The 22,113-nt window shown below is 51.8% G+C and overlaps 6 protein-coding genes across 6 annotated transcripts; 2 read left to right on the plus strand and 4 right to left on the minus strand.

Annotated features, from left to right (window-relative positions):
• Nucleotides 1–371: 371 nt before the first annotated feature.
• Nucleotides 372–2,129, minus strand: BJX68DRAFT_228550 (U4/U6-U5 snRNP complex subunit PRP31). Its single transcript, XM_071038886.1, has one exon. The coding sequence runs from the start codon at nt 2,078–2,080 to the stop codon at nt 512–514; it is 1,569 nt and encodes a 522-aa protein (XP_070903561.1). The 5' UTR covers nt 2,081–2,129; the 3' UTR covers nt 372–511.
• Nucleotides 2,130–2,256: 127 nt separating this feature from the next.
• clf1 (putative cell cycle control protein (Cwf4)) lies at nt 2,257–4,603 on the plus strand. Its single transcript, XM_071036945.1, has 2 exons — nt 2,257–4,127; nt 4,182–4,603. Exons 1-2 carry the CDS (start codon nt 2,346–2,348, stop codon nt 4,416–4,418), a joined length of 2,019 nt encoding a protein of 672 aa, XP_070903562.1. The 5' UTR covers nt 2,257–2,345; the 3' UTR covers nt 4,419–4,603.
• A 1,177-nt stretch (nt 4,604–5,780) lies between these two features.
• Nucleotides 5,781–8,156, plus strand: BJX68DRAFT_165630 (uncharacterized protein). Its single transcript, XM_071036946.1, has one exon. The coding sequence runs from the start codon at nt 5,973–5,975 to the stop codon at nt 8,043–8,045; it is 2,073 nt and encodes a 690-aa protein (XP_070903563.1). The 5' UTR covers nt 5,781–5,972; the 3' UTR covers nt 8,046–8,156.
• Nucleotides 8,157–9,256: 1,100 nt separating this feature from the next.
• Nucleotides 9,257–11,951, minus strand: BJX68DRAFT_228557 (uncharacterized protein). Its single transcript, XM_071038887.1, has 2 exons — nt 11,521–11,951; nt 9,257–11,451 (listed from the first exon to the last, which is right to left on the minus strand). The coding sequence occupies exons 1-2, from the start codon at nt 11,843–11,845 to the stop codon at nt 9,887–9,889; spliced, it is 1,890 nt and encodes a 629-aa protein (XP_070903564.1). The 5' UTR covers nt 11,846–11,951; the 3' UTR covers nt 9,257–9,886.
• A 1,492-nt stretch (nt 11,952–13,443) lies between these two features.
• On the minus strand, nt 13,444–14,745 carry BJX68DRAFT_165655 (C2H2-type zinc finger protein). The gene is made up of 2 exons (XM_071036947.1): nt 14,501–14,745; nt 13,444–14,313 (listed from the first exon to the last, which is right to left on the minus strand). Exon 2 carries the CDS (start codon nt 14,245–14,247, stop codon nt 13,528–13,530), a length of 720 nt encoding a protein of 239 aa, XP_070903565.1. The 5' UTR covers nt 14,248–14,313; nt 14,501–14,745; the 3' UTR covers nt 13,444–13,527.
• A 6,202-nt stretch (nt 14,746–20,947) lies between these two features.
• On the minus strand, nt 20,948–21,484 carry BJX68DRAFT_262922 (AhpD-like protein; the record flags this gene model as incomplete). Its single annotated transcript, XM_071044560.1, has 1 exon — nt 20,948–21,484. One exon carries the CDS (start codon nt 21,482–21,484, stop codon nt 20,948–20,950), a length of 537 nt encoding a protein of 178 aa, XP_070903566.1.
• Between the last annotated feature and the right edge of the window lie 629 nt (nt 21,485–22,113).

The following is a 22,113-nucleotide window of genomic DNA, read 5'->3' on the forward strand; positions in this document are numbered from 1 at the left end:
AAAGAGTTGAGTCAATCTCCGCAATTTCTGTCCCAGAATACCAAAGATAGTGGAAGATTCCACCCAAAGCACGCAATGCGATGACGAGCTCCCCCTTGAAAAGGGCATCACCATCCCGGGTTACATTTTTCTTCGTGCCGGTGTAGCCTTAGGTAAACATTGCTCACCGATATCTAGATACCTAGGTCGTTGATGGTCGTACTGAACTAAGTTCGGCGGTTTGAAGTGTTCGGCGGTTTGGAGTGGACTCGGAGTTCGGAAGCTTGGATATACTCCTCTGGAATTGTAGATCTGCTCAACGGTGATTGGCATCTGGGGATACAAGATCGCGGTAGGGCTGCTACTAGCCTGCTAAAAGGATACAATTTACTGGCCTAAATAATCGGTAGTAGTGTAAGGAATTTTTAGTTTATCATACATTATTGATGTTGGTATCATGCTGAGCCCCAAACCCTCAATTTCGAAACGCCGTTGTAATGCTTACATACCGGATAATAGGGAAAAAAAAATTCTACTTGGATGGTGGCGGCGGAGGCCCCATTCTGCCTGCGCCCGTGTCGACTTTCTTCGTGGGCAACGCAGGAACTTTGAACCCTCCGTTGGCCGCCCCCGACGAATTTTTGGGGGTGCTTTGGCCACCCACTTGAGTGAACGTGCCAGACTTGAACCACCGGTCTTCTTCCGCCTTGCGCTTGCGACTCAACTCGGCTTGCGCTTTGGGATCGACGAGTTCTAGTCCCTGTACGGGAGTAAAGGCAATGGTACTAGCCGTACCAGCAGAACCGCCAAATGAAGTCCCGATGCCGGAAGATCGAAGTCCCTTGGCCTGTAGGACACTCGCCGTCCCACTGGGGCCCTGCCCGAATGCCCGTAGCGACGAAGCGGTGCCACTACTGACAGGAGTTGCGGCACCCCAGCCCTTATTGGACTTGCTCAGTCTAGCCCGAGTCCTTTGGTCGATCTGGGTGGCCCTGATGCGCCCATCATTCTGCTGACCCATCATTCCCAGACCGACAGTTCCCTCGCCGGTTCCGTATCCGACCTCAGCTTCTTCTTTTCCAAAGGCGAGTCGGTTTTGGGCCTTGCGGAGTTCAGTCATCGCGACAGCTTCTTTGGCCTTTCGTGCTCTTCTACCACCTCGTTTTCTGGAAGGCTTATCATCCGGAGCAGGAAGAGCCTTGGTCCCAGAGTTTGGAGGAGGCTCCGTCAGTTTCTCCAACCGCGTGTAGCATTGTTGCTTCAACTCTTCGCCTAGGGAGCCGTCGGGACTGTAGTTCGAAACGTCGGCTCGCGTAGCCAGCACCATTTTGGCGGAGACGATGCGCATCGCCTGCTTCTTCAAGTCGTTCGGGATATCCTGAATCAACTCCGAGTCGTAGAGGAACCCCTGTGATCTGATACCAATGTTTGTGGCAAACCCTAAACCTTCCTTCCTTCGCGAACCTTGAGCTGCCAAGTTGCATGCTGGAATCTTAGCAAGCTCCCGCAACCCTCCTGCTTGGTTCAGGAACTGTGCAGCGGTTTCCGGTCCAATCAAGGCTGCCAGATTTGGAGCAATCTGGCTCATTCGTGATTGGATGCTTTGTGTGAGCGCAGTCCGCTCTCTGTCCAGCTTTAGAATCCTCTCGCAAGTATCCAGAACGACCTTTAGTTCCGCCTCCGTCATCTCCCGTCCTCGGGTTGTTGTGCCTTCCACAGCGACGACCATCAGTGTAGGGCCGTCCAGAACCGATTTCAGAGGAACTCCAGCCATGTTGTCTGCGGAGCTCGACAGAGATTTGATGTCATTTAACGGGCCATTCTTGAGGATAGCGACCGTCTTCGCATAGTCGATGGAGTTCGTCACGAGTGACTCGAGTTCGGGAAATCTGATAGAATAGTGATCGCGCAAAACTTTGTGTAGACGTAATAGTTCATCTGCCGTCGAGATAGCGGTTTCAAACTCGTTCGTGACCTCTGCGTTGGTGGCTTCTTGTGCTTGCATTTCTTCATCCTGATCCTCCTCGATGCCCTCAGCACCCTCGGCCTCGAAATCTTCATCATCCTCAAAGTCCCTCAGAAGCTCCTCGGCGGTAGACATGGTGTATGCGAGTGTGCAACGTAACAGTTACCACAAGCTTGATCGCAAGCCGGAGATTTGGAAAAGGTGGAATTTCATCATGAATCTTGCCGCAGTTATGGAAGCTGCTGAGTCATCCGAGCTAGTTGCTAGGGTCGGGCGGCGGGCTACCCAGACCTCCAGCGCAGCTTTTTTGAGATATCCGATCGACGGGCTTTCAAACCACCTATTCTGCTCACTTTCCTTCCTCCCCACGCAGCGATTTTGAATCGAACTCTCGCCCACCATGGAGGCAGCGCGCGGTCCCCCAAGGGTCAAAAACAAGGCTCCTGCCCCTATTCAGATCTCAGCGGAGCAGCTGCTCCGCGAGGCTGTTGACCGGCAGGAGTCCGCCCTCCAGGCGCCGACGCAGCGGTTCGCCGACTTGGAAGAATTACACGAATACCAGGGTCGCAAGAGAAAGGAGTTCGAGGACTATGTGCGGCGGAACCGGATTAACATGAACAACTGGATGCGGTATGCTGCCTGGGAGTTGGAACAGAAGGAATTCCGCCGGGCACGATCGATCTTTGAACGAGCGCTGGACGTCAGCGCGACCTCCGTGCCGCTATGGATTCGATACATCGAGTCGGAGATGCGCAATCGAAACATCAACCATGCGAGGAACTTGCTCGATCGCGCGGTGACAATCTTGCCGCGGGTGGATAAGCTTTGGTATAAATATGTCTATATGGAGGAGACCCTTGGCAATATTCCTGGAACGCGGCAGGTGTTTGAGCGGTGGATGTCGTGGGAACCGGAGGAAGGTGCTTGGAGTGCCTATATCAAGTTGGAGAAGAGATACAACGAGTTTGAGCGGGCGCGAGCGATTTTCCAGCGGTTCACGATCGTGCACCCGGAGCCAAGGAACTGGATCAAATGGGCACGATTTGAGGAGGAGTATGGTACCAGCGACCTGGTTAGAGAAGTGTACGGGGTAGCAGTGGAAACGCTTGGCGAGGATTTTATGGACGAGAAGCTTTTCATCGCATACGCCAAGTTCGAGGCAAAGCTCAAAGAATACGAGCGTGCCCGGGCAATTTTTAAGTACGCTCTTGACCGACTGCCTCGCTCCAAATCTGTCACTCTCCACAAGGCATACACCACGTTCGAAAAGCAGTACGGCGATCGGGAGGGCGTGGAAGATGTTATTTTCTCCAAACGGCGAGTTCAGTATGAGGAACAGTTGAAGGAGAACCCGCGCAATTACGACGTATGGTTTGACTTTGCACGATTGGAAGAATCGTCGGGCGATCCAGAACGAGTCCGGGATGTCTACGAACGAGGCATCGCACAGATCCCGCCATCACAAGAGAAGCGACATTGGAGGCGTTATATCTACTTGTGGATATTCTATGCGATTTGGGAGGAAATGGAGGCCAAGGATATCGACCGTGCTCGCCAGGTTTACGCAGAATGCCTGAAACTTATTCCGCACAAGAAGTTCACATTTGCCAAAGTCTGGTTGATGAAGGCGCAGTTCGAAGTGCGACAGTTGAATCTTCAAGCGGCGCGTAAAACCCTGGGGCAGGCGATCGGCATGTGCCCCAAGGACAAGCTATTCCGCGGCTATATCGATCTGGAACGTCAATTATTTGAGTTCGTACGGTGCCGGACACTGTACGAGAAACAGATCGAGTGGAACCCATCCAATGGTCAATCGTGGATTCAGTACGCGGAGTTGGAACGGGGCCTGGATGACACCGAACGTGTGCGGGCCATCTATGAGCTCGGAATCGACCAGCCGACCCTGGATATGCCGGAGCTTGTCTGGAAATCCTACATCGACTTTGAAGACTACGAAGGCGAGTACGAGCGTGAGCGGCAATTGTACGAGCGTCTTCTGCAGAAGACAGACCACGTCAAGGTCTGGATCAACTACGCACGGTTCGAAATCAATGTGCCAGATGAGGAAGAGGAAGAAGAGGAGGAGGAAGAGCGACCTATCAGCGACGAGGCTAAACGGCGTGCTCGGGCCGTTTTTGAGCGTGCACATAAACTTTTCAAGGAGAAGGAGCTCAAGGAAGAGGTATGTCATTACGTTTTTGCGAATATAGAAGAAACAAGGCTAACAATTTTGCAGCGTGTGGAGCTCCTCAACGCATGGCGGTCGTTCGAACATACTCATGGATCGCCAGAGGATATCGACAATATCGAGAAACAGATGCCGCGGCGGGTCAAGAAACGGAGAAAGCTGGACGACGACCGATACGAGGAATATATGGACTATGTGTTCCCCGCAGACGACAAGTCGGCAGCGAACCTGTCGAAGCTGTTGCAGATGGCACACAAATGGAAGCAGGGGTCAACGGAGAACTAATCAGCTACTGTACATATACCGTATTTACCAATTATTTGAGGTTCAATCTGACGATTCAACTGTGGGATCATCTACAACAGTCTCCGCTGTATATGAATGGCTTGGCAAGTCGCTAAAAAGAAGTATAAATGGCGCCGCCCAAGTCATCACAGCCTCAGGCGTCTGTGAAGAATATTGCATCGGCCAATGACAATGCAGTAAGGGTGCATTCGTGAGCTGGAGGTCAGGCCGACAGTCAGAAATTGGGGTCTCGGGCTGTGAGTGGTGCGCCCTGACGATCTCTGCTGCCACTCGCCCGGCTGACGCAGGAACGGTTGGACAGTCATTGGATTCGCTTTGTCTCGCGGCTGACTTGCTTTTGAAATCTCTGTCATCTGAGAAATTGGCATCCTCTTGTTCGGACGGTTTGTAGACAAATCAGTAGGCATCATGGCCATCAACGAACGGAGTGAGTTTGCGTCGCCCAACCATGGATCGAGGACGTTAGCGGGATACTCTTGATATACCTACCCCTGAACGGGTCCCTTGCAGTGTCTGTAAGGATCGTCTAAACAAACCGGTTTGATATCATCTCGTTCTGTACCTGACGTCGACTCCCCAGGGTCTTTGTATGGCGCGTCGATTCGCGTGTGCTGCCTGCAGCTGAGCTTGTCTGGTCATATTGGTTTCCGGAGGTTCCATAATGCATTCTGATCTTCGCTGCTTTTTCTTTCCGGTTTGCTCTTCGCGTGCTCTGCAGGCTGTGTCCTTGTGTTTCTTTGCCCACCGTGCTGGTCGCTCTCACAGTCCATCCCACGATCCTTCCTTTCCCCTCGATTGCCCTTAAGTTTCTGTTTCTCTACCTTCATTCAATTGACGACATCGCGAAAAGACTCGTTTGATCCCAGGTGAGAATATTTCTTTCGCGGCCGGCCCAAGCTGGGGCCGCTGTTTCACCTACCAGCGTTCGCCCATACAACAGTCCCCCAAATTAATTAATTCTGGTCTTCCCACTCTCGTGTCTCTCCCCTGACTCGGAGCTGCCCGTTTCCTCTCTCTTCGCCTCCTCCCAATTCAATCCCTTCCTCTCCTTTGCATTTTCGTGTGTTTTCCTCGACCTTCGCGGTCTTGTGTCTCTCGTTTTCTTCTCTTGCTGCCCGGTTTGACATCGTGCTTCGCTCCGCCCGCCCCATGAACTATTTCAGCCCCTGAGAATTCCCCGATTGACAGCCACCACCAGGTCGCCATTCTTGCCGTTTCCTTCGCTCTCTTTGGGGTCATCATCTCGTCGATCGTTCGCTACCAGCATTGAAGCGCAGTCTCAGGTCTTGCGTTCGCTCTGTAAACCCATCCACGTAACTCTGTCGAGTACAAGACATCGTCCTCGGTGACGGTTCCTTTCCCTTTCATTATCATGAGATAGTGCTCTGGCAGTCACCTTCAGTTCTCCCTCCCCTCCCTTCCTAGGCTACTCCCCGCCTCACATTCCTTTTGGGTGGCTGGCTATCCCACCGGATCCTTTCTTCAACTGGTAAATTCGAAGACTCGAATTGAATCTACCTATTCTTTCGCAACATGTTCGCACCGAGACCTCCAGTGTCGCTTGAGGGCCACTGCTCGGCGATTCATAACAACACCCTTTACACCTACTCCCAAGAAGGATTTCTGTCGATTCCTCTCGAATACAATGCAACCTGGACCGAATTGACACCGGGCGTGCCAGTGTCGGATGCCGTATGTGTTACAGGTGGTATCGATGGCGATGAGAGCCAGCAAGCCCTCTATATAGTTGGAGGAACGTCTTCAAAGTCGGAAAACCCCGGTCTACAACGCTACTCCTTCAAAGATAAGAAGTGGAGGACCATACCACTCACGGCTGACAACCTTTCGAATCGGACGTACCACGGTGCTGTCTATCTCAAATCTATTTCTTCGATCTTGGTCTATGGCGGCAACCAAAAGGATGGGTCCACTGTGTCTTCCGACACCTTCATTGCACGCACTTATGAGCCTTATGATCTTGACTCCCAATCTGGAGAAAAAGCGTCACCTGCCGCTTCTCCTGTCCTTTTAAGCTGGAGCGATGATACCGCAGCTCTGTTTGGCGGCGAGACTAGCCCTGTTGGGGTGCATTTCTGGGACTCAGTTAGTGGATGGCACGGCTCTGGCTTCGAAATGACACAACAATTGCCAGAAAAGGCAAAATTCGCCCTGTTCAACAGTACAGACGGCAGCAAGATATTTCAGACTTTTGATATGAGCGTCTCTCCCAACGATGTCACAAGCATGGCTATGTTTCCCGACAGTGCCAATCCCCAGGTTTCCAGAATGGTGAAGAGGGTTTACCCTTCCTATGACGATTCAACTGCCTCCACGACCACACGACAAGGTTACTCATTAGCTCAAGATGATGATGGACAGGTCGTCATTTCCAGTGGCAATGGTACTGAATCTATAGTTATCTTCGACCAGGCTCAAAACGATTGGGTTAATTCGACACAATTATTCTTCGGCGACAAATCCGAAGAGGAGATCCTTGATATCCTTGGGGCAGCAGCAACGACAACGACTACAACATCGACTACGCCAACACCTACGGCCACCGAGACTGGATCCTCGACGTTGTCGGACTCGTCAAGCGATGACTCGGGCAACGACAACATTGGCACGATCATCGGCGCAACTTTGGGAGGACTTGTAGGCGTTGCCATTATTCTGATTCTGATCCTGATGCTCCTCAAGCGGAAGAAGCAGAAGATGGCCAGGGCCGGTGGAATGGATAAGGACCGGTTAAGCTTCCAAGATCAGGGCGTAGAACCCCTGACTCGCTCAGCTTACCCTATGGCCGAGAGTCCGGCACCAAGGGCCGCTTCCATTGATTCGTTCGCCATCTTTACTGGAAACACAGGCGACGAAAAGTCTCCCAGGTCAGCAGGTGCACTTCCACAATACATGCAAAAAACACAGCCAGCACGGCCAAGTCCGCTCAACAACATCCAATCTAGCGATAGTGACTATACTGGCGCGGATAAAGAGATCGAGGTCGAGGACTCATCAGCGCGCCCAGGCGACCGGACAACTGACGAAGGCTGGGGCAAATACTTCCAGAACAACAGCACCCCAACCCTGGTCGGTATGTCCCAGTACGACTCGTCTCGTGGTTCGAAAGCCACCATCTGGCCTGGTGGCGCCAATACTCTTCCTCCGCTAAACACGACCTTCTTGGACCAACCCCAACCACTCGGTCGAGTCAACAGCGGAAGCCCCACAACTGAATTCGCGACGTCCGTCCGAGATGGCAGGCAGATCGCAATTCCCCAGAGTCAGTCAGCCCAAATATCCAGTGCCGACTCGATCAGCCTCCACTCGGACGATGATGACGAAGCGGATCGCGGGTACAACCCACGAACGCAAAGCTGGCTCGGCCGACCGCCAAGCAGCGCATACAGCAGGAGCTTCTATAACCCTACACACAGCACACGAGAACTGCCGTCTACAACCGCGGCTTCGCCCGTTGATTACAGGAGGCACGACTCGGCACGCACAAACACGCGAGGCTCAAGTATCTTGATCCCGGATGGCCAACCACTACCGCGAAACAACGTCAACTCGGATATGAGCTGGCTCAACCTTCATGCCGATCGATAGTCACCAAACACTCCAATGAATAGCGTAATGTCGCACATGTGCAAAAACGCTCCCTTACCTACCGAGCTGCGAGCAGCAACCATCCTTATACCGCCATAGAGCATCTTCATCTCCCTGGAAGAACACATCCAGACCTCTCTCCGTCCGCTTACGCATCCGCATCCGCACCCTGCACAGTGTGAAAAAAAACAACACCAAAATTAGACGAAAAGGCGAGCGTTGATGCGCCGCTCAACGTCTAGCCCGTTTGCATCTCCGCATCTCATCAGCGCAACTGCCGTGTCGCATCACTCAGCACTGTATAATTCCACATGTACTAGCGCTTTCCCCGTCTTGTTCGTGTCATTGTCCTTGCCTTGTCACTACCGAGCATCCATCCTTTTTTCATTTCTTACTCTCCCTCCCTAATCAGCCTGGCCTGCTTTTTATACTCATTTTCATTCAAACTCTTGATATCCATCTGCGTTCCCGTTCTTCCGCTCCTTGGTTCCCCCATTCTCGCTCTTGTTCGATTGTTTGAATGTCTTGCATACTTGGTTGCGAATACTCTGTACATAGACCCCTGGTATGTGGTGTAGGGATATTGGGTTTCCTTGTTTTTTTACCCATTTCATCTGATCTAGCGAGCTAGTCTGCTAGTTGTTGACTTGTTGACTTCCATGTGCCAGGCACATGGCTGGTTGATGTGAATGGATTTATTGGGATTTTCAGTTTCTGTGCTTGCTTTTAGAAAATACTTTGCTGTATATGTCAAGGGCAAAAGGCACCTACGTAAGGTAAGGAAGGGTCTGCAAAGGCAGACGGAGGGCTATAGTTGCAACCCAACCTCTAGGGGGACTTGCTAATATTCCATATCCTCGGATACACACTCCGCTTCCGCTGGCTGGCTGGCTCGTGTATTCTTTTCCCACCAGTTGACTGGCCCTCGGAGGTCACACACAAGAATGCTGCCCCCCCCGCCCCACCAACCACCCCTAGCCCTGAGTTTCTCATCGGAACTACTATCATAGTCATTGCCATGCTCAACGGTACAACTTGGCGCCGCGCTGACTCCATGCCATTATCCTATCGACCCGTAATCCTTCATTCCACCCCTCCTCCCTTCCTTTTACATGGATATAACTACAATTAATACTTTATACCGACAAGACCGCTACAAAAGGATTAAGACATAAACAGAGCAGGTCGGTGCCATCTTCACCGACGGGCGGGCTTAGGTAACTAGGGCTAGGTAGGTACTCGATTGATGATGTGGTACGGTTTCAGGAAAGACAGACATCCCATTATTATATGGAGCGAAGAACCCAAACCAAGTAAATACACTTTTACCATTTGTACTGTAGTAGCCGCTATGCTCGCACGTATTTGCAGAATAGAAAATCGAAACTGGATACTGGTACAGAAAACCATCTTGAAAAGAGATAGATGTAAATGTGATGCGATGAATGTACAGTAAACGCGATGTGATGTACAGCAGACTAAGCGAGAGGTATAAAAGTGCAGCCCGAAACGTAATGTACGCAAGAAGAGAGTATGGCGAGGCATAAGTGTAGCAGGTGCAAAGATCGAGGTCGTATCGTGGCATAATATCATAGTACATCATAGTACAGTCTCGGTCATGCGGATAATTGGGAATAACAGAGGGGTCATGTGTCGTGGTCATGGTCATATCGTGTATGTTGTGTCGTGGTCGTCGTCTCATGAATCATGGTCTCGTGCAGAAACAATGGCAGTCGCTTCGTATCGAAAAAAACAAACAAACAAAAAACAAACAAAGTGTATCAAGAAATATAGCGAGGAAATAAAGTAGAAGGAAAATGGGAGAGTAGAGATGGAAGGGATTAAACCATCACCCCAGGCGATCTTACAGATCTCGGCCTGGCATCAGACCAGTTCTCCTCGATCTCATCGGGATACACAGTCCGGGCTGGGGGAGGCGCATGGCCGTAATTCAGGCTCTGGGCGCGGTGAGGCCGAGACTTGGAGTTGGAGTGGCTTTTTTGATAACCTCCCTGACCACTCATGGACTTGGAACGTTCTTTACACTCTCTGTGGCACTTTGCGCGCTCGCGACGTTTCTGGTCAAAATTCTTCCATTCACCAACTGCTGTCTGAATACTCAACGCGGCGACGCCGACGCTTGCAAGGTCGGAAAGCTGATTCTTCCTCTTGCGCGAGCGCGCCTCATCGGCAGTAATTTCACCCTCCTTTATCTGCTTCGCGCGCTCCTTGTGCTTTTCCATGTTCTCGGTGAGGGAGTGGGCGGCATGGATGGTCGCTGCGGCTGCTATGCCCGTGGCCCATAGTGTCTCCCGGTTGAGTTTCTTGAGCCGCTTGTGCTCATCGATACTGTCATCCCCGTCAGAACCATTCTGTTTCCGATCACGTGGTTGCTCGCTGGTGCGTTGGGAGTCGGGGCGTTGAGCATAGGGACCAACTTCCATGCGACCGTATCCCTCATCGCCCCTGGCTCCCGATGCAGCGATATAACGAGGTGCACTCACATCTCTGGAATGCCTAGTCCGGGGTGGGCTTGGATGACGGCGGCGGTAATCATCGTCACTGTATCGGTCACCGTCCGAGTAGTCATCGTAGCGGGACGACCGATGTTCACGGTGACGGCGGCGCCGATCATCCCTATCACCCTTCTCCGTCTTGTCTCCCAGGCCCAGGGCGGCTAGGCCCTCGTTGACGTAGTCCGACACGCTCTTGCTCCGCTTCTTGGAGCCGCGATGGCGAGAGTCGTAGTCGTAGTCATCATCATAGCTATCGCGAGAGGTAGACCGGCGACGGTGCCGTGGCCGAGACTGAGACTTCTGGTACCGATCGTAGGCCTCCTTGCCGGCAGTAGCCAAGAGACCCATGAGAGCGGCATCCTTGGTCTTGCTTCGACCGTGAGAGCGAGAACGCCTGCGAGATCGCGAGCGGGACCGCGATCCGTTAACAACCCGGTTGGTAGCAAGACCTGCAAGAGTAGACTCGAGGATATGGCGCTTGCTGTGCTTGTCAGGGTTCCGGTCAACCAGCCCATCAGTCCCTCCGGCAGCCAGCGCAGCTGTAAGAACGCGCTTGCCCTTGGCACCAGACCAGTCGCCAGGCTCCTTGCGCGCACGGAAGGCTTCCACGGCGCCCGCAGTCAGAGCCGCCTTGACAGCCTGTGCGATGCGCGCTTCGCTCTTACCACGGTGATGGCTTCCACGAGTCGGAGATGGCGAGTACGAGTAAGATCGGCGGTGGTCACGGCCACGGGAACGGTCCCGTCCGCTATCATGATGCTTGGATCCTGCTGCTGCGGCAGCGGCGCCTCCTAGGCCCAGAGCGCCTAGGGCACGCTCAGATAGGGAACGCCGACGGCGAGGAGGCGAGCGGCTGGTCGACGGAGAATAGGCGTACTTTTCACGGCCGCCTGATATATAGTCAGTCTTCCGGCTCTTACCTGATCTGGTTTCATCGAGTATCATAGGGGAATACGCACGTCGTTCATCATATTGTCTAGATCGCCGGGAGCGGGGTTCGTAGTCCTCGTATGGGTCGTCGTAGTATCCATCGACAGAGTGTGTGCGGTGGCCCTTCTTGCGCGAGCGTCTCGAGTGGTGAGGGTCGTCATAGCCGTATTCGTAGGCATCTCCTGCGGGATGGTTGCCATAGTAGGAGTCTCTGGTGCCGCCGGATGGATTGACAGGAGGAGGCGCAACTACATCCGTCGGCTGGCGGCCCCCGTGGTAATACGGGGTCTCAGGATATTCGGCGGGGGGATAGCGCTCGTGTGGAGGGTATGGCCGGCTGTCGTAGTAAGCCATTATTGGGCTGTGGTGGTGATAAACCAGGTAATCAGAAGATGGAAGATGGAATCATAGGCCTAGCAGGTTAAAAGAGATGATGGCCTTGAATGAAAGGATGGAAAACAAAAGGACGAGAGAGATCATGGGGCACCGAGACAGCAAGCGCTGTTTTAAGTGTGGCAATCGAGCGGGGGGGCAGACGAGCACCAGCCTCAGTTCACAGACTCTGACGTAACGCCTTTAATTTTTCGGCCGCTTTCTTGCTGAAGCGTCGGCCGTCGACTGGCTGAGGCTGCGTTCAAGCCACAGGTCATCAGGTCTCCGGGTCTCGATCGTGTCATTTGTGGCTGACGCTGCTGGTGCCGGCAGACTTCGTGAGAAATCGCAGGCGACCAAGGCCGGTTCAGCCCGTCATCCGACCCAGCACGAGCGGCTCAGGCACGTATATGACTGGGCAGAATCCGCAGCACTGAATTCATAATGAATCATGACGCCGGCTATATCACCCCAGGACTATAATGCCCCTATCAATTTCCTAACTCGGGGGCATGATGATGTCATTTGATCCTGTCGGTGAGCGCCTCCGACTCCGATTCCTACATGAAAGTATTGTGTGATGTGGGATCGCCGTAGTCTTGGGGTAACCCACGTATACTGGACTGATCGAGATCATAACATACTCCGGAGTAGGGCATCAAATCAACTCCACCATATCAACACCCAAGTTTGGCCCCATCGGGTTCCTGATCCAGCCCCAGGTCGACCCCGGACCAGCGATAGCCGGCTCCGGTGCTGCGCCGCTGGCTCTACCAAATTTTGTCCTTGGTAGGCCCTGCCTGCACTGCGCCATCAACGGTACGACTGAAGCATCCCTGATTATCTGCAAACAATCCCATTGATTCGAGGCCAACGCAAAGCGATCAATTACACAGATACGGAGAATATTTTGGACAATCGAAACAAGCCCGATGACGGGTCTCTTTCATTGGAACTCCAAGTATGTTCAGCTATTTTCGCTGACGTCGCTCTGCTAGGTATTGTACATGCCGCTCTGTGATCCCGTGACCTTTGATCTCAACCCTTCATGACATAGACATGGATAAGAAATGATGAAAACGCTGATAACAATACATGCAAGGTCTTGACAAGACAAGAATGTGAAAAGAAATTGAAGACTAGATTATAAATCAGAAAAATGCAAGATGATGAGAATCGAACAAAATGAGATGAAAAACAAGCAATGCAGAGCTTCCATGGTACACAGAACGGAATGGCGTACAAGATACACTGCGAGCTGCTTCCTGTTCGAGTGGAAGCATAAGTCTATCCAGTTTCTATCCGTCTTTTTTTTGAGACGGCAGAGAAGAAGAAAGGAATATGCGAAAAGAATAATGACAACACCAGTGACAGATTGCGAGTACTGCCCAGCAGTCACCTCTGCGTTTCACGGGCTTCTTTCGTCAGATATTGTTCTCGAACGTCGGCTCGGCGACGATGGCTCAGACCTCACTATTAGCGAGTCTCAATCATGAGCCAGGCTATAGTGGGGTTCATCGGAGTTCAGGCCCTCTTCAGGTCTTTCTTCATCAACTTCCATAATGATTATCCAGAAAGCCTTGCGGCGGTGACTTCACGCCATCGGATCGTCGTCCTCATACTATCATAGGCGATCGTAACTCTAAAAGCCAGGCATCGGCAGGCTAGTTCTCGTACCGCCTAGGCGTCCATTCTCGGCTCGTGTCCATGCTGCGCGGCGTAGCGTTTGATGACATATCCTCGGAGTGCGTTCGATGCGTGCGAATATGTTGCTTCATGTTGTCTTTTCGGGTAAACGCCTTGTTGCAAATCGGGCAGTGTACGCTCTTCTCTCCGGTATGTTTCTTGCCGTGCCGTGCCGCATGCCCCGAAGTCGTAAACGTGGCAGTGCAGGCGTGGCTTGCGGCGAACGGGCAAGGGTACTTGTTCTTGCGAGCTGGCTTGGGGCCGACTGACTCCTTCGACGTGCTAGCGATCGATGTTTGAGGCGACGGCGGTTCGGCCATAGAGTTAGCGCTGAGCCGCTTATCCCCATGAGGGTGGTAAGCATAGGGATCATGGCGGCCAGGATGGTGGTGGTGGTAAGAGGCTGCAATAGAGCTGTGCGTGTAGTCGTATGAAGAACAATCTGAAGATCCCGGTGATGCCGGGCGGGCGGCCTCTGTGACGGGATCGAATGGTGGCCGTGTCAAGTTGGGCGATGGCGAGTCCGAGTACGTCCGGCCATAGTGGTAATCTGCCGTGCTCCTTGATGGCTGTTCCCGTGGATACTGATGTGACGAGGTGGAATATGGTTTGGCTATCTCGTAAGTCGATCGAACCGCGAATGCCGGGTTATCATCATTGTTCAAAATCGACACAAAACTTGTCCGGCAGCTAGACATTTCTCTGGCCGCGGACAACGCGATATATAGAAAGAAAGATTAAGAAAAGATGGGAAAAGATGAAACCTGGAGCCGAACAGTCAGCTTCGCCAATTCCTTTTTAGTTAAGAACAACTGGCGGCATTTGAGAGTAGCGGAGTTTAGAGGATCTATATGCGGAGAATAGGGAAGGCAAAAAGAAAGGGAGAAAAGATATGAAGGAAAGGAAAAGGAAAAGCAACGAGGGAAAAAAAGGGTAAAAAAGGGCACACACCAACTGCTGCTGTCTTCGACGATGTTTGTGGTTTCCCTCGTGTAACACGCCCCTCGATCTGTAGACAAGCACCTGGGCGCAGATCTGACAGCAAACCGATAAACGAATTCGAGGGCCCTCCTTGCCTTATTTACAGGCGGATACTGCGATAGTCTCCAATGAGCTTTGCTGGCGATTTGATAATTCCAGACGGAATAACGCGTTCAGTGACGCTGTTTGGCGGGGAGCTGCGGCAACTGATCAACTCGAAGCCGGCTCAATGCAGTAGTAGACTGGGTGGATGCTATTTCCGGTTCTCGACCAGCACTGGCCAATTCTGGAAAAGGAAATAGGATATTGAGTCTGGCTGTCGTGAAGAAGAAAGGTGATTGCGAATCGGACCACGGATAGTAGTAGTCTTGGGTTTCAAGAGACGGGAAGAGGAGAGGGGGAAAAGAAACGATTTTTTTCAGGTGACGGAATGCAATTCAACTCAAGCAACAGTTCTTCCAGAGAAATGTTAGAGTCGGGAAAATAACCACGAGGCTGAAAGAGGTGGCTCTTTGCGAGCAGGAGGTTATGGTAGGTTGAGCGTGATATCGTAGTGCCGAGGAGGATGGTCGATAAGCGTCCAGTCAAGGGAGCCGGACGATGAGACTCTGAAAGAGGGAGAGAAAGGAAGGATGAATTGGGAGTCGAAAATGAAGCCGAGGGGAGGAGAGAAAGCGGGTGAGAGAAGCGGAAGGATAATCAAGACAGCGATCATTCACCGGAAGGGAAATAGATGAAGAAATAAGAAAAGCATCCATCTTGAAACTGGTCCAGGGTCTCTCCAGAAGCTCTGACCATGAAGCCAGAGAGAAACGGGGCTTGAGTTAGCCTGGCAGTTAGCGTGTGGTTGTGTACCTTAGTTAGGTCCATGAGCCCACTGTGGACTCGAGGTTCGCTCTTGTGGAGCTAATCGCTAGGCAGCATAATTCTTCACCCCATCACATTGGCCTTTCTGGCGGCGATTATTCTGATCTTTCTTCCACACATTTGCATTGACGTTGGAATCGGTTTTGCGCTGCCTGGCGTTGCCAATAGGATCTCTTCGCTTTCAGCCCTGGAGGGCTTGCTAAATAATAGTTATCCATGGCTAATGACAGCATACTCCGGATGGAGAAATGCCACGAAATTAATGCCAGAGACACCACGTTATTTATTGTGGTTCATATCCCCGAAGTACACCCACCAGCAAATACTAGTGCCTCCACTCCTCGCCTTACTCCCTCGGGCCCTTGAAACGAGTACGTGGTACAGCGCCTCTTGTCTGTCCGCTACCGAATAGCATCACCCTGAACAGCCACAGCCCGTAAAATATCGCTAACTCTAGCCCATCCATCAGCGTGTGAAGAGGCGCCAAACCCCCTTTCAGGGCCCTTAACCCCTCCTCCCGTCTCGCTCTAACGAGTTAGATCCCTGACTAGTACGTGTCCCTTGTCGTCAGCATTCGACATACGAATATGGAGGACTAAGCCACAGCACTGCGCCATAAAAGTCTAGCGGCCGAATGTTGACCAATTTGAAAATGATCAAAACGTGGCCTTACTGGACCGTCTCGACGCTCGTGGCAGAAATCAGATCATGGCCCACGGCATCCAAGAAACTGCTAAGGCTTGGTATTTGCCCGCAATGCCAATGATAGAGCTCTGGGCTCGCGCGAGAGTTGGGATTACAAGATCGACACTGCCGCCGTGTATAATAGTAAGCTCTATACATGGATAACCCGCGACAGTTGTGCCGCACGGGAGATGTCGGTGCCGATTAACCTATTGAGCTCGAGGTATCTTCAGATTCGTCATCCCATCCCCAGAGAAACGAGTCAAAGACTGTACTAGTAGTAGATGCGTACGGTGTACGTACCTCTTAAAATGAAGTACCACACAATTGTCGTTCAACTGAGCCCTTCGAATGCCGGATGATCCGGATTGAGATTCCACAATACAGTGCCATACTTACGGTAAGATACGCTATTTCAAGGGATTCAGGCCGAGTCGCGGCGTGTCCATCGTTGCCATTCGCGGGAAAGTCTCCCTCATTAGCTCCGCAGTAGAGCCATGAGGACAAGCTTTTAACCACGCTGTTGAACCGTCGGATGGTGGTTCTCGATTTGCATTAGCACGGAATCGTTCCGTCCTGATTATGATATTCGCCAGGTCCAGGGGTCACCAGGTATAAGCAAACTTCAGATTTTTCTCCATCAGATTTGTCTGTCAAACTCTGGGAGAATGGTTTTTGTTTTTGGTACCCTAAGTTTTTGTCACGGGCGCAGGACCCCCTTTAGGGTCAATTCCGAATCCCGGACTCGGATTTAAGCAGGCCCAGGGCTCGGACAATTGGTTGACTGGCACGACCGCCGTTCGGTACAAGCGGATCCCGGCGGCAGTCCCTGACGGTGATTTGGCGCTGCATAACTTATGACATCTGCTGAGTACCTACCTAGGTATCTTCGATTATTCTTGCATCGAATTAACGCTCTGCCTAGTCAGGGCTCTTTTCGGTGGCTGCTCTGAGTTCGGATAAGGTGTTGCTGACACAGGCTCCCGTTCACCTGGAATGTGGCGTTCTCTTTACTTTCTCCATGAGGAACCCAAACTTCGAGATCGGTCGTTGAACCCTTTTCGGAACTGTGGCTCAAACCTCTGCCGGCACAGGGAGCAGATGAGAATAGTATGTATATGCAAACCACCTCGTCCTGATTACGTATGCTGCTTTGCCCAAACGGAGACAAGCCTCAAAAATGTGGCCCAGTCGTCTTGACGGTTTTGTTGTGATGGTTCAAGGTTGCTAAATTAAGGTAGTCTTAGCTCTGGCCTTCATCACCTGGCAGCGTGGCACGTCTGCGATGGCACTATTTTCAGTTAGCGAAGCGCCCATTCTCCTGGTGATTGTTAGTCTGTACAATATACGTAGCTATCGACGTACGCATCTAGATGGATCTCGGGAAACCAGATAAGATGTTCCAGTCTTATCATTGTTGCAGCTTAGCCACGATGACAGGCTTCGGCAAACAAATACGTAATGCGTAAGCATTATGTACTCCGATATGCAGATGCTTGGTGAGGCAGAACCAAAGGCTCAGTCTTTGATAACCAAGTCGCCTGAACAGTTTGAGGACCACTCGGTGTTCACTTCAGGTAATGCGTTGGCGATATTGACGTTGCTTCCTGACCATCCTGAGCTGAACAATATGCACAATTCGGTCATCCGAGGCCGAACCCCTCCGCCCAGAGATTAATATTTCAGCCTGGAGCTCCCCAAATCTCCAAGTGCAACTTGACCTCACTGGACGAAGTGGATCAAGTGGAAGTACCGAGGAGGGCTGATATGCCAAGATTTAGTCGCAGCTGCTGATCCTCAAGCTGGAGTCTGGGCAATCTACCCCGTACATCAAGATTGACCAAGGCAACGATCTGCATCATTAAAATGGTTATGTTGAACACCATCCTGTATGCCTCTCCAACGTCGGCCAGGGGCGACGGATAATGATTGAGAAGATATTACGATTCACCCACTCTCCACGAAGTGTCTCAACTGTTTCAGATTGGCCAGCTCGCTCAGACATCTGCCATGCGACGTATCTTCCTATTGCGGTTAGTGAACAGCCCCTGCTCGCTCGGCTGAAACTATTCCAAGAGGCGTTGGCCAGTTCAGCTTGGCAAGGTGGCATAAGGCTGAGCTTTGCATGAGAGGGGGGAGGTCCTTTGCCCAATGAGCGCATCGTCACCTGTTCGAGTTCGCTTCCAGTTCTTAGCACGTATAATCGGGCAAAGTGTAAATGCAAGCGTTAGGTAACAGCATTTATCCAAACCTCGCAAAGGAGTGAATCAACATGGGGTGATTTCGATTGGCCTGAGGAATCCACCTGGGGCCGGTGGACCTGATTCAGGGTCCTCATTCTCGCAAATCAGGGCGAGGTCTGTGGATCAAATCACAGATGTTCCTTGTCCAACCGAGCCTGCTCAGGCCCCGTCTCGGTCTTTGATGGGTTAGACGACTCGGCGAGTCAACAAGGAGCCTGAATCTCTGCCAATCCGCTCCTCCAATTTCACGCCATTTTCTCGAAGGATTGAAGGAAGGCCATGTGGACGACGGTCAATTCTGTGAAAGCCCCTAATTTAGTTAGCATCTGGAATCTAGCCAAGTTGCCCAGCCGCCCAGCGGGCTCGTCCAGCCCCTGGTCCCGGGCCGAAAATAAGAACTTGGAACTGACCAAAGAGGCGACGTGACTGGCAGGCCAGCAGATGGTGCTCAATACGGATACAGTCCAGACGGCGCTTGGAAGCTCACTCAAGTCCCAAAATGACTGCTGACCGAAGTCTTACGAATCCCGCGCGCCCTACAGGGATGGGAGGTTCAAGATTGATTTGGCAAATCAGAGACGCCAAGGATCCCCGGTCCATTAGTATCAGAAACTTGTCTTTCTTCTGGTCATTTGATGGTCTCATGGGCTGAGACGACCTCAGAAGGAGAGAACACAAAGAACACAACTTGGAAGATGCCAGTGTGGGAGTTGTGGGAAAGAGGAGATCTACTCCGTAAGATTGTGGGACCGGGATGTTTTCTTCGAGTTCTCCGCTGACAAACGCCGACCCTGAGAAGACCAGAGTCGAATCCCGTATTGATACGGTATTGAGGCCTTTTTGAGTCAGCTCAACAAGCGAAAGTCTCTTCGCAGAGATCTTCAGGGTCCGACAAAGTTTGGACCAGTGACCATCACAATCGGAATTCATAATTCTGCGCGCGGATGGGCATTCGCCGAGGCGTAACTGAAATGGCAGTTTTCAGTAATTTACGCTCATCAGTACTCGGGGTCGGGCCTCCCAAACTGCCGACACAAACTTGATAACAAAAGTCGACACGGCCAAATTGGCCCTTCTGCTAGTGTGAAAGGGAAAACGTCAACCACACGACACGGGAACAACAGCCGAACCTTCCTCCGAGTCTGGAGTCTGAATCCACATTCCTCCATTATTGGTCTGGGTTCTTGAATTTTCGCCAGATTCCTAAAATCTCCTTGCAGAATCATGGTGGGGAGCTCAATGACTAAACAGATAAGCCATTTCCAATCTCCTACCCGACTCGCTTTTCGGCACCGTGCCCTAAGACACCCAGAGATCAGCACAGGTTTCACAGCAAACACTCGCCTCTGCATCTACACAGTTCTTTCGTTCGCTCATCCTCCAGAGTATCACAAAGGACAGCGCTAACTGAAACTAGGACGCCAACAGCATCTGCAGCCTCGTCACCTCTAGCTATACGTAAGCGGAGACGTCACGCAGTGGGGTTCTAGATCCGTCCATATAGGTCCATATAGACGACCGTGATTATTCCGAGTCGGCTTTACCAGTTCCCAACTTCCCAGCCTAAGTCTGTCCCAGTCTCCTCAAAGGAAAATGCGGCCCCGGTTCACTAAATGAGGGGTCCTCAAGGTTGTTACGGCTACACGTAAGCCACCCTGCTGGCACAACTCCTCTATGGTCCTCGATGCGACACTAGTCAGAACTTCTGAGATGAGCTTGAGTTTGCTCATGCTAGCCGGAGGCCATCGGCCAACCAGAGGAAACCTCATCGACCCCTCGCCGTCGTCGAAAGACGTTATTATTGCGTCTGATACTATATAAACCACTTACGTAGGCGCATACGAATGTCCTAGCTGGGTGGGGTTAGCTCGTTTGTATCGAATAACTTCGGCGTCATCTAGTCCGTATCAGGAAATCTAAGGATTCGCGCGAGGGCCGCGTGGTTTGCATCGTAGTCTACGCCTCGATGTTTAGGACAAGGAGTTGGACCCCTTGACTGTTCCTGCATCTTCCTTCATCTCGTCGGCTCAAGGATGTCCCTTGGGTGGGCGTAAAGTGAAGCGAGTAGTATGTCCCTTCTGCTACCGAGGTCATGTTCTTTTGCGTGACTCGCCGGCGATGCGCTAGAATGCACGTCTATCAACATGCTCGACCTTACATGCAGAGAAGACTGGGCATGCGCTTGAGTCTTCTTTGCTCAAGAAATCCCGGGAAATAGCCATCGTAAATCGTTCTTCCATGCTATACAGATGCGTCGGATGGCTTAGATGTCAAAATTAGGAATGCCAATCTTCTGACAGTCAGCAGCTTGCTGCAGGCTTAATTTACCTTAAACTGTTAGCCTGCTACTCGTTGTTATGGTTTAGACCAGCAAGTCCCTACATGAATGAGCCAACCCTGCAGGTACCTCTACTGCGTTACCGTCAATACCCTATCCTACCTATATCAGTTTTCCACATCTCGTTTTAGTCGCGATCATCAACGTTGAGACTATACATTTCTGACTGGACACGACCAACCAATTCCTAGAACACTCGAAACAAACAACTTAGGCATCCTCCGAATTCCCACGAAACAACCAACGCCCTCCTTACTCCTCCCGCAAACCAAATCCCTACCATACCTACTTAATCACTCTAACAATCTCCCCCGCGGCTTCCATCTCCCCCAGCACACGATCAACCGTCCTCATCCCCTCCATGCCCGCGGGTGCCCCACAATAAACCGTACTATGCATAACGGCTTCCCGAATCTCAATCTCAGACAGGCCATTGCGCACCGCGCCACGGACATGCATCGCCAACTCGTTCTGGCGGTCCAGCGCAATCAGCAGGCCGATGTTTAGCAGGCTGCGCTGTTTTCGGTCCAGCCCTGGGCGATTCCAGACGTTGCCCCAGGCCCATTCGGTGATCATTTCTTGCATTGGGAGGGTGAAGGCGTTGCTGGTTTCTAGCGAGCGGTCTACGTGCGCGGAGCCGAGGACAGCGCGGCGGGTGTCCAGACCGAGGTTGAATAAGTCTGATCTTTCTGATGCGGGTGGTTGGGATGTGCTTGTTGATATTGGGTTTGAAGTGCTGGTGTTGCTATTGCCAGCATTGGCGGGGGTGGGGTTGGGGTTGGAGGCGGGGTTTGACGTTCTCGTGGATTGTTGGTTAGACATTCTGGCCAATTCAAAGTATTGGACTTTGGTGAGTCTCTTTTGGATGAATTCTTGGTGGTTGGGACTGATATGATTGAATTGATGCAGGCAAGAGGTTGATATGGCTGTCAATGTGCGGGTCGGGTCGGGTGGTGGCGGAGACATTCCGCGGGAGTACCTATAGTACTTCCACTACTCCCTATACAAAAAGATCCCTCCGACATGCATACATCAGGAACGGTATACCGGCCAAGAACCGGCAATCTCTGCATAGAACCCTTGGAAGCTATGGGCTAATGCACGCGTATTAGGGCTCGGCACCCGGAAACTCCATAGGTAACTTGGCTCCAATCACTATGAATTAACTGCTGATCTGAAATGACAATACTCAAACTTCAGAGTCAACCAGACATACTCCCCTGCCTCCCCGAACTAGTCTCGGTCTCGAATAGTGACACGAACCTCAGATCTCGCCGAGCCGACATGCCCTCTAAATTTGGGGACTGTGGAATGTAGAGTTGAAGAGTTCAAACCTCAGGAATGCTAGCCCGAACCCCTTGTCTCAGTACTTACTCCCTCACAACACGATGAAACGAAAGGCTTCTGGAGACAAGGGGCATTTACCATTACTGGAAAGAGGTCAAAGATGG

The sequence above is a fragment of the Aspergillus pseudodeflectus genome, assembly GCF_044049435.1.
Source record: "Aspergillus pseudodeflectus strain CBS 756.74 chromosome Unknown BJX68scaffold_5, whole genome shotgun sequence".
Classification (NCBI taxonomy): Eukaryota; Fungi; Ascomycota; class Eurotiomycetes; order Eurotiales; family Aspergillaceae; genus Aspergillus; species Aspergillus pseudodeflectus.

Bases quoted from the DNA above. Each gene is read 5' to 3' on its own strand.
- BJX68DRAFT_228550 (XM_071038886.1), bottom strand. From the start codon at position 2,080: ATGTCTACCGCCGAGGAGCTTCTGAGGGACTTTGAGGATGATGAAGAT.
- clf1 (XM_071036945.1), top strand. From the start codon at position 2,346: ATGGAGGCAGCGCGCGGTCCCCCAAGGGTCAAAAACAAGGCTCCTGCC. The intron at 4,128-4,181 runs GTATGTCATTAC...ACAATTTTGCAG, and splicing joins AGAAGGAGCTCAAGGAAGAG to CGTGTGGAGCTCCTCAACGC.
- BJX68DRAFT_165630 (XM_071036946.1), top strand. From the start codon at position 5,973: ATGTTCGCACCGAGACCTCCAGTGTCGCTTGAGGGCCACTGCTCGGCG.
- BJX68DRAFT_228557 (XM_071038887.1), bottom strand. From the start codon at position 11,845: ATGGCTTACTACGACAGCCGGCCATACCCTCCACACGAGCGCTATCCC. The intron at 11,452-11,520 runs GTGCGTATTCCC...ACTATATATCAG, and splicing joins TAGACAATATGATGAACGAC to GCGGCCGTGAAAAGTACGCC.
- BJX68DRAFT_165655 (XM_071036947.1), bottom strand. From the start codon at position 14,247: ATGTCTAGCTGCCGGACAAGTTTTGTGTCGATTTTGAACAATGATGAT.